Raw genomic sequence first — 11244 nt, forward strand, 5'->3', positions numbered from 1 at the left:
GAAGTGGGTAGCAATAAAAACAAACCTAATTATTAAAATAGACAAAAAGAAACTATTAATGAAATTGTAATGCATAATACAAAAATAACATCAACAAAAGCGTAATATTAATTTAAAAAATGTTAGTGATTTACAATGAAATAGTAGAAGTGTTACTCAAAGATTTCTCCAATGACACAAAATAAATAAAAGCTGTCAGAGGAGAGGATGCAGCTGGGGCTTGAAGGTGAAGGAGGGATTTTGCTTTCTTTGTCCCTTATTTTTTTCAATCCTCCATCTCCACCTCTCCGTTTTTCTCTTCCCCCATCACCTGTTTACTCCTCGTGGAGCTGCAGGCGGTAGCGGCTGTGGCGGATCTGGAAGAAGAGCCTCTCCAGCGGCGAGCGGCTCATCCCAGGTAGCCTGTAGTCCTCGCTCTGGCTCGTCCTSTGGAAGCCCAGCGACTCGTACAGCTTGTGGGCGGCCAGCTTGACGGCGGTCGTTCCGAGGACCACGGCGGTGTAGTTGTTGCGGACGGCGTACTCCAGAACGCGGCGACCCAGGGCCTTTGCGATGCCTTTGCCCCGGTAGCGGGAGTCCACTGACATGCGCCTCAGCTCCACGGTGTTGTCRTCCTCGTGACCCTGCGCTGCCACAATGCCCACCACGCGTCCATCCAGGACGGCCACCCAGAAACAGGAGCCTGACAAAACAAAAGAGGAAACATTTATTAAAGTAAACTCACTGAAATAGTTACAGATAAGAAATTAAAGCAATGGTACAAATTTTCCAAAGTTGGTCTCTATGGAATAGAGCTAATAGTAAGCTGAGCTGTAGTCTACCTCAGCAGATTCTGGTATTAAAACATTTTAAACAAAAATTATAAACCTAGCACAAAATGTGAGGAAATATGTGTTTGGTAGATTATTTCTTTGGTGTAACAATACTTCTTGGCAATAAATCTTATAGCATGCACCTGATTGGCAGGTTAGTTCGGCAAAGAGGTTTTAGCAAAATTTCCATGTGCCCAACCCACATACTCAGCTCTACTGCTCATCCCACAAATGCATGTTCCTTACAAATGCGGCACCATTTAAAAGGGAAATGAACAGGCTTTCCAGCAGTAAAAGATTTATTGTCAAGAAAAACTGATGCATCAAAAAAATAATAGAGGGTGTCCCAATACCAGTTTTTTWAAACCAAGTATGAGTATTACAGTTTGGGTTCTTGCCGATACCAAGTACTTACTGAGTTAGAACTTAAACATTACTTAATGACTTTAAGTACATTTCTAATTAGAACAAGGAGCCCCTCATTCATTATAGACCTACAGCCCCTCTGACTTGATCAAATCAAATATACAGCATGATATATACTGACGAAGCATTTTAAATTAAATAAAGTTTTCTTTCAACTTGTATTRTTTTCTTAAACATGAAACTGATGAAATGTAAACTGTAGCACATTCAGTGGAGTACTGGATCTGGTATTGTTGGGGCAATTTGAACTAGTGTTTTCTATAAATGCTGGTATCGGGTCACTAGAAATAATCTACTAAACACAAATCTATTTACTTTTTGTGAAAATCTTATATATAACAGTTAAGCAAACACTGTCATTGTTACAAAGTAACACTTTAGTTTCAGATAATTACTCTTACAAGGTAAATTTAATAGTTTGTTTTGAACCAAGGACCATTTTCAACAAWATTGGTGAAGGTGGTTAAATAACTAGACTTTTATATAAATAGTTGATAAGAGTGACAACAATTTACAATAAAGCAAACATAAACTTCAGTTAGGTGGAGTAAATAAACTGATAGAGAGACATTGGAGAAACCAGAAACAGTGACAAACAAAAAGATGTCCWCTCATACGTTTTCACAAGATTAAAGGAACCTGTCAGCAGACAACACTCCAGAGAAACATTTCTGAGCTGCACTTTTAAGATGTTCTATTTTATACACTGATTCATATAATGACTGGTTTTCTGTCATTTATAAATGTCTTTTTCACAGCTAGTAATGTAAATGTTTTTTTTTTCAAATTTCATATTAGTGTGAATAAAAAGTATCCTTATTTAATTTCATGGGTTTTAACGAATAATGAAAATTAAACAGCAAAAGAGCTAAATGAAGGAAATAAGTTWGCGCTTTTGATCTTTAAACTACTCCCTGTTGAATCGTATTTATATTTTCAAACCACCTATATTGTGTTGATTCAGACACTTTCAAAGAAAAAATATACATTTGCTTCTTACTTATGTTGTGTAACATCTGTTTGTTAGAGATTAAGACTATTTTATAACCTGCAGACCTGATGTCTATTAGCTCTGAATCCTGATTTTTCTCCTGAACCGACTCATTTTCATGTATAAAATAAATAAACCTTCTTTGTTCCTGCTGAAMATCTCACAGAAACAGCTGATAATGGCATTATGCTTCATGCTAGCAGGGATTCGATGCCCCTGTGGACCTGTGTTAAACTGATCCTCTTATAGCATCAAACAGCTGAGATACAGTATGTAGGTTGCAGCAGCAGCAAGCAGTCCCATATTTGTACTTCCTGCTCTTCAAGTGTGCAATCAGTGGTCTACCTTTAAAAACAGGAAGAAACCTCGTTAGGCACCAAATAAAGACGACATGGAAGAAAATCATGTTTCTTGAATTAAGAAAATTTAAATTCAGCTTTTCAGAYGACAGAAGGTCTGACTGGTGAGAAATGTTGCCTTTACAGAAAAGTGGGTCAGATGACTATGCCATTTGCTGATACAATTTTAGAAAATACAGAAAAAAAAGCTTTTCACTCCTATTTGCAGCCGTGTGGGTTTTTGAAGGATTTTGGACAATCTTCACAAAACAAACAGACATTGCAAAGGTGTTGAAGCATCCCTAACTTCTTTATACTTTGCTTCCTCTTTGAAGCTAAAATTAAAAGAAATTATGGGTGGTTTAAAACTTTTGCACATTATCTTGAAAAGGTAATTTGCAATTAAATGAAAAGGAGTTTTGTTTTGGGAATATGTCAAAGCCGCAGTGCCAACTTCTTTGGCTCAGTGCCAATAATACACAGTATGTGTGTGACCTGACGGGTGGGACGGTGYTAGACTTCCATGATGCCCTCCGACCATCTGTCAGAACTCAACATGCGCCAGGAATGAGGGCAATATGCACAGCAATCAGCATTCTGCCTCATGCTAATCAGACCGGGCTCATTACTTAACACTGTGTCACAGAAAGTTCACTCAGATCATCTGGGACAAAGAACTACACTGTTTAAAAAGAACTATTAATGTGAATGCTGATTCAGTTTTCACGCTATTTCTTTTTTCCCCATTTTTTACGCTTTCTGTAGTAAAACTACTTGAAACACGTCCTGATGCATCTCAGTAATCCAGGTAAAAAATCAAAAAGAAAAAAATTGTATAGGTCTTCTGGACGGGTTCTTCTTTAATGAAACATTTCGTCTCTCCTCCAAGAGACTTCTTCAGTCTGAGAGTTTCAGGCAAAATTCAGGGTTTAAGCACTGCCTCCATGTGACTGATACTCATCACATGCTATCGTTGACACCTAATTAACACCTATTGTTAACAGGGGTGGAGTGATACTGGCAATAGCCGCGCTGTAGGAGGGGGACAACTGAAAAYGGAGACCTCCACCTCTGTTTAATGATGGACGGTCTTTCTTCACAAAAATGGCTTCTTTTACTCCTCTCTCAAACCAGCGTTCCTCTCTATCAAGAATGAGAACATCCTCATCTCTGAAAGAGTGACCGCTGGCCTGTAAATGAGTGAAAACTGCAGAGTTCTGGCCATTAGATGTAGTTCGTCTGTGTTGGGACATTCTTTTGAACAGTRGCTGCTTTGTTTCCCYGATGTATAACTGGTCGCAGTCCTCCTGGCACTTAACAGCATATACAATATTGCTCTGTTTGTGCCGGGGCACCGGATCTTTGGGGTGAACCAGCCTTTGCCGTAATGTGTTTTGGGGTTTGAAAGCTACTGGGACATCATGTTTAGAAAATAAACGTCTCAGTTTCTCCGAAACACCCGCAACATACGGAATAACCACGGTTTGGGTCTGGGTTTGGGGTCTTCATTTTCACCTGAAGGTTGCATGGAATCCTGTCTGTGTTTCCTGTCTGCTTTCAGGAAAGCCCAGTCAGGATAACCACACTGTTCCAGGGCCTGTCGTGTGTGTGATTTCTCCTTCTCCCTGGCTCCTGGATTTGAAACACATAATTTCTTCTTCTCTTTGAAATCTGCTTCAACATGCTTTGTTTTTTTTTTAGCTTTATTCAGCCTTCTGCCTTTTTTAACCATAGACATATGATACTAATAGACCAATTGTAAAGCCATCTCTTGTAGGACCAGAAGGACGTGGTTTACAGGGACTGCCGTGCTGAATTGTTTTTGACCATGTGCACTGGAGATTTAAGCCCCGCCCACTCCTCCCACACAGAATCGTAGTTCTACATTACCTTTAGTAGCCTGGCCCTTGCCTTCCTACGCAGTTCTGCTCAATTCTAGTTACCCTTCACTGCTCCGTCTGGGACTTCTCCCATAGACAAAGATTTCACAGGCAGATTTTTAGCCGGGCCAATCACAGAACAGAACRTTGATTTTCTGCGCAGTGTCTGCTTGTAGTTTATTTTACCAGGGCCAATCAGCAAACAGAAGGTGGAGTTTTGAACGACGCCGATTTTCTGCGCAGTGTCTGCTAGTTATTTTAGCATACGGCAGTGGAGGAAGTGAATGAAGCCAGTCCGTGTTGATAAGGCTTCCAAATTAAAATAAATTTGTCTGACAAAGCAGCAGCTCTCATTTACAGCCGTCTCGTTTGGCTCGGTACTTTTCTCCTCTCAGTAAGGTTGTTAACAGCGCACGCGATTTCCGGTTAGCTTCTTAGCTTAGCCTCCTTCACAGCGACACACACACACACACACACACTTCAACAGAGGCCACGCCTCCAGCAGGAATCGCTTCTCTATGCAGCAAGTCCAGACCCTTGTACGAAGCAAAGTGAAGGACAGGGTCTGGTTTTTACCAGGCTAGACCTTTAGTTTCTTTTAAAAAAAAAAAGTAGTTACAGCTAAATTTGTTAAAGTAACCAACATTAAACCACACAGCAGCCAGTCWGGAGCAATAGTCAACAACTTAAAATTACCGAGGTGTATTTTATTTTTTATTATAAGCAGGTTTGTGTTTGTTTACACGAAGAGGCAGGACTTAGAACTTGACCTGCGACTGTACAGTCGGGATACTAAAAGGACTTTAGCTTCAACTTCTGGCTTCCTAAGTTTAGTCATTTAAAATCGATGTTTTTATGTTGTGTTTCGCGTTTTCTTAGCTTTTAGCCAGCGTTCTGCTTTTTTTAGCTTCAACCTTTTTGCTCCTTTTGGATTTTAGCTAGTATTTTGCTTCTTTTAATTTTAGCAACTCAGTTTTAGCTTCGTCTACATATTTCAGCAAAGTCAAAGTGGGGTTGCCGCAGATGTGTTATTTTATTTATTTATTTATTTATTTATTGAAGAATGTCTAGTATTAGTTTACATATGTTAGTTTTTTTAAATAACTTTATTCATTTTTTTATACAATAAATTTATATACAATAAAAATCCAAATCACAAATAAAATGAAAGGCGGCAGAAAGAAGAAGAAGTGTTTAAATCGCCCACCCCTGAAGGTGAAAGACGATAATGTTTTTAAATTGTTTGTGTTAGTTTGTCTGAACCATCAGCATAACATCTCGTGAAACCCTGAAAAGATTTAGATTYGACAAAACCTTCAGAAAGTAATCACTACATGTACATCTGCCACCGATTAACTTTYGGAGTTAGCTCCTTTCAAGATGGCCACCACAGTTCAGCAACTTTTTTAAACACAAAAATGGCCATAACTCTTGGTTTTACAGATATTAGCTAAAATCTGAGACCAAAATAACTACAACTCCAGTTTTTACACATAAGATGTACTTTGTTGTAAAAGGTAGCAAATGATGTGCATTCCTTCAAGGAATGTTAGGCCTTTATTTTAAATCTGTATTCCTATTTATCATCTTGCTTTATTTCTGCTTAGTAAAGCAGCAGGGAATATAAAACCYGTGCAGTCTATGAAATGAGTAAGGACATAAAAGAGTAATGTTTTGTTCAGGGCATTAAAGTCCCTGTTGTTCCGTCCCAGCAGCTGCAGAAGCTCCACACAGGACTGCGACAGTTCAGAGCCTGGGGTCTGTTCTCTGTGTGTGTGTGAGTCGTATGAATGAGCTTACACACTCAGAAAGACTTGGAGAAAAGAGGGACTTAAGAAAAKAGAGAATTTATTCATCTATTTGCTTTAAACAAAAGCAGAGGGATAGAGACAGGGAGCGATCTGAGTGAATGGTGATCAGTCTGAAAGGATCTGGTCCCGCTGCTCGGACATACAAACACAAATCAAGGAGGGAAGAACAATGACAGATCTGAGGGTAATACAGAAGAAGGGCGGGGGAGGGGGACGCACAGATGAAACAAATCCAGCAGAGAGAGAAGGCAAGAAAAAAAGGAAGAGTTGAGCGATTCTCACAGACGGAAGAATCTGATTAYTGAGCTCTTATCTGGTTTCTAGAGTGCTAGGCCAGGATTTTATTATGTCTCTGCGCACACATGTCAAGGTGTTAAATACTCRGTGATGCTACTGTTGGAACTCTGCATAAAATCCTCCAGAAACACACACACACGCTGTGTGCACGCACACAGAATGGGTTTCATCGTTAATGAGATTATTCTTCTTTCTTTCACATGAAACCTAGAGGGCTAATTCGGCTGATAAGCGTTCAGTCTAGACGTTGCTTTGCTGAGCTGTAGTTCAGAAGAAGCTGCCGGAGCACGCTAAGAGGTGTTAAATAGCTTTACTTTGTTTTTGCTAATCACCCACCACTAAAGGTGAAAGGATAATAATACTTTGTGTGTTTGTGTTGTTAGCAAAATATTTAATAAAGCCTAGGACAGATTAAGTTTTTTTTATCTTTCTGCTCCCTTCATCAGGGGTCACCACAGTGAGCTAACTTGCATGACCATTTGGCAAAGTTTTATTTTTTATTCCCTTCCTGACCACCAAGGTACCACACACAGCCCACTTCTGTGAAGAAGGAGGGTTGCGATCTTGTGCAGCTGTGGGGGTAAGAACCCAGCACAACGGCTCAGAGTGGGGCAATTAAGGGTGTAAGCAAGTGTGATATGCTTCCCTCTTTCTACCCACATTTTGGGTGTAACAGTTGGGATTCGAACCAGCAACCCATATATCACAGGTCTACCTTCTCTAACCTCTTACAGCAGAGTATTTGTAGTAATTTGTAAATAGAGTCGAAGTCATGCAAGTGCAATCTTCATCTATTAATGGTCGTATTAAGCATTATTGGCTAAATGCCACAATTAATCGTGATTTTTTTTTTTGCCAAAATCGCCCAACCCTAGTATTATTACRACTTTACAACTTTATTCTCATAATATTATGACTTTTAAAAAAACGTTATTGTCTGGCCCTAAGACTTTGTCTTGGTATGCTTCCCCCTTTCCACCCACATTTTTGATGTAACAGTCACCGGGATTCGAACCTGCAACCTTAAGACAACAACAAAATCAAATTAAGCTCTATTGATCTGTATTTTAGGAGCTTTGAATTAAAATTTAGACTATATTTTTGTAATCTGTGTTGCTTAAAACACATAAATTGCTTTGTTGGATAATTTAGACCTAAAAACATTATCAGTTTTGGTTATTATATAGGAAATATCAAACTGACCACTACTCAACAGCTTGTAAAATGAGTGAGAGCAAGAATTTGTTTCCTTTTTATTGCTTTCCTAATATAAATTCTTTCAAAAGTGTTTCTTGGTTTTACACAACACGTACGCCCCGCCACCCTCTTAATGCACTCACTGAGACTCACCCTGACCTGAGGTCAAAGTTCACACTGGAAGAATAGATCAGCCTGACACACAAAACCCAAACATCAGCGCTTTCTTCCTTGCACCGCCGGCAAATAAGCGAGAAGACTGTCAGATGCGCTGTCCAGATGTGATCAGAAACAGAAACATGAATAATTCATTCAATCTGAAGTGAAGATTTACAGCTGAGCTCTCTTCCATCAGACCGCATTTAGGCTCCGAGCATTGCGCTAAAAAGATTGATGTCTTGGTGTGTCTGTCGCATTTCGCAGGGACGAACACACTCTCTGTGTGCGCTCGCTCTTTTTAAGTGTCCATTAGTCCTGAGGAACTCAATTTGTGTGTTTCCCTCTTGGTTGTACTGTTTTAGTCCTCATTAACAGCAGCTTGTGGGAACATGTTTCACACATTCTACTCTTCACCCTGTCCAGGATATTAGACATCTACTACCCCTTCATTCCTAAACTCAGGCTTTACTGTTAAAAATATGACTTAGGCCTGTTAAATTCACACATATACATAATTTGCATGCATTACATTTGTAACTTTGTCTTCCTTACAGAACTAGTCCYGTGCTGATTTGACTCTAAATCAGATCTTTGGAGCAGAGAATCAATCCCTCACCCATCAGCCACAGGCTTTAAACTCTGTTTATGTAACAATAAATCCTTGTGGTTTGTCACTAGAGGCTCGATGTGACGATTAATGAAGCTGCTGATGACACATCATTTGGCCACTACAGTGTGCGCCTCAGTATTGATTCAACCTTAATGTAAACCGTAAGTAGAGGTTAGTGAGTCTGCGATTCATTATTCATTACTGCAGGTTCTGCTTTCTCAAATCATTAGATATACTGTTTAGGTTAGCTTCTGATTTGGCTCAATCCCTTTGGTTATTAGGTGCTTTCAGACTGAGGGGGACTCCTTCGCAGACTTGGCAACCTTTTAAGGTAACTACATTTGGGGGTTCTTTTCAATCTCCTGCTCCAAAGATCTTCCCACAGACCAAAGACGTGCATCTTAGGCTAATTGGTAAATTGTCTCTAGGTGTGAGTTTGTGAGTGGTTGTTTGTCTCTATGTGGACCTGTGATGGACTTACAGCCTGTCTAGTGCCCCCTTTCCACTAGTGCCTCTACACCATGGTTCGGCTTGGCTCATCACGGTTCCAAGACTTTTTCACTAGCAAGGATTTGTGGAACCAGCCCCTTTTTCAGTGCTTACTTCGCTGTGGTTCCAAGTGTACCATGCTGGCCTGAAAACGTGATGTCAGAAGACTGTCGGTCACTGATTGGTTAGAGGGTGGAGCCATTGGTTGCATCACAAGAGCTACTCTCACAACAACCCGACCCGTCATTTGCAATAATACTGCTACTGTGTCCTTCATTGTTGTGTTGCGTATCTTTTCCGGGTCATCTTCTTCTTTGTTTAATGGTGGCTGGCAAATAGCTTAATAGAGCATAGCCGCCACCTCTTTAGACATCAATTTTTGAATTATGGGACCACCCAACTTTACGATGACCCCCGCCCCACTAGAGCTGTTACTGAAGTTCAGCCAAATCGAACCATACTATAGAGGCGCTAGTGGAAAAGGGACTTAGGGATTTTAGACAATGACTGCTGGAGATAGACACCATCTCTGTATGACCYGTAAAGGAGATGTCCGTAAAGAAAATGGATGGGTTGAATGTTTGGAGGGGCTGTTTTTAAAAGTGGTCCATTTGAGACACGTGATAACTGTTTTTAAAACCTTTAAATATAAAACGTTTGCATCATTTTTGACGCAATGTGCAAAGAAGATGATTACGGTCCTTATCGGCCTTTGGGTAGAGTGAAGGCAATCACAAGAGTTCTTTAATTTCTGAATTCATTCAGTCTGATTAAATGTTTCCTGTGAGATTTGACATTTTGTTACCAAAAGTTTTTGTTGCCATTTATTATTGTAGTCTCATTGATATTACTGTATCTTTCCTAAGTGCTGGTCTAAAACCGTCTAACAACCATGTTAGACTTGACCAATCATGGAAAACCTAACCCTGGATAAGCCAGGACTGAATGATTCTATGGATTAACAATAAAATGTACAGTATATGTTTTAGCTCACTGGCTGTTTGGAAACATCTTTTCTTTTATGTTTCCACAGTAGCCTTTCTCCAACGTTCGTGCAGATCAAACACAGAGAGGARGAGCAGTACAGGTGGGAGATAAAACACTACAAGAGGAGAGGAGGATCGAAGGAGGTATGCTTCAGCTAACTTAAGTCAGAAAAATCCCCCRGAGACCCYCCTTTGTCTTCCTAATAACCAGGAAGCTCCTGATTTCTTTCTTCTCACACACGTGTGTGATGTTGCAGAGGACCCCTCCTTCACATGCCCCCATTTTCTAACCAGCACTCTGCTCCTCCTTCCTTGATTTTCACATTTTCACTTTTCTCTCTGTCCACCTCCTTTGTTCTGTCATTCAGAACTAGAGGATGAAAAAAGTGCTGAAAACCTAGAGCGTACCCAAACTCCCTAACCTGATACACAGTGAGACCATCCAGCAGGTTTATAACATCTCCTAGCAGTGGCCTGCAAACTTTAAAAAAACGGTGGTGGGATTCAGCAGCTATCACGTCTAACTAAGTGGTTTTAGAGCAACTAAACAAAGAAAAGAAAATAAATAATGAGCATACTGATTAGAAGGGAAACCTCCTCCATCTGCTTTTAGGGTCAGTGTAAAAATGTTTACCGTTTAGCAAAAAATATCTATTAAAATTCACCGTTTCATGAGATATTTTGCTAACGCATACACAGTCAATTACATGATTGCAACCAATGCTTTTCACTTCCCCACCCTCCATCTTGTACGCACTTAACCCCCTTTTATCTGATTTTATACTCKTATTTCTTTATTTAGGGTCTACTCTGATGCTTTTTATATTACATGCCTTCAGTTGTTTTTTCACCGGTGGTATAACTTCACAAAAAAAGTTACACGTAAACAAATAAATAACATTAATAATTGGGGTTTAGCTCCAGTATCAGTACTTGTAGTTGCACTTTATTTAACATCTCATTGCAGCATAGAGTGGGTAAAATAAGTATTGAACACGCCACCATTTTTCACAGTAAATATATTACTAGAGGTGCTAATGACATGAAATTTTAAACAGTTGTCGGTAACAACCCAAGTGATCCAGACATACAAAGAAATCAAACCATAAATGTCCAGAAATGAAGTTATTTGTAATAATGTGGAATGGTACAGGGATAAAGTATTGAACACATGAAGAAAGGGAGGTGTAAAAAGGCATGGAAAGCCAAGACACCAGCTGAACTCTCTCAGTAATTAGAAAGCAAGCC

General features: G+C 39.8%; 2 protein-coding genes across 2 annotated transcripts in view; one reads left to right on the top strand and one right to left on the bottom strand.

Moving 5' to 3' along the window:
• Positions 1 to 9465, top strand: part of poln (polymerase (DNA directed) nu) — an 87254-nt gene extending 77789 nt beyond the window's left edge. Inside the window, exon 28 of the mRNA XM_014021028.1 lies at positions 8590 to 9465. Coding sequence (XP_013876482.1) covers positions 8590 to 8602 — 13 coding nt within the window. The 3' untranslated portion in view covers positions 8603 to 9465. The remainder of the gene's footprint in view (positions 1 to 8589) is intronic.
• nat8l (N-acetyltransferase 8-like) overlaps positions 33 to 11244 on the bottom strand; it is a 20627-nt gene continuing 9415 nt past the window's right edge. The window contains exon 3 of the mRNA XM_014021031.1: positions 33 to 682. Within this exon, the coding sequence (XP_013876485.1) occupies positions 315 to 682 (368 nt within the window). The 3' untranslated portion in view covers positions 33 to 314. The remainder of the gene's footprint in view (positions 683 to 11244) is intronic.

This window comes from Austrofundulus limnaeus, unplaced genomic scaffold, assembly GCF_001266775.1.
Source record: "Austrofundulus limnaeus strain Quisiro unplaced genomic scaffold, Austrofundulus_limnaeus-1.0 Scaffold276, whole genome shotgun sequence".
In the NCBI taxonomy this organism is placed as follows: domain Eukaryota; kingdom Metazoa; phylum Chordata; class Actinopteri; order Cyprinodontiformes; family Rivulidae; genus Austrofundulus; species Austrofundulus limnaeus.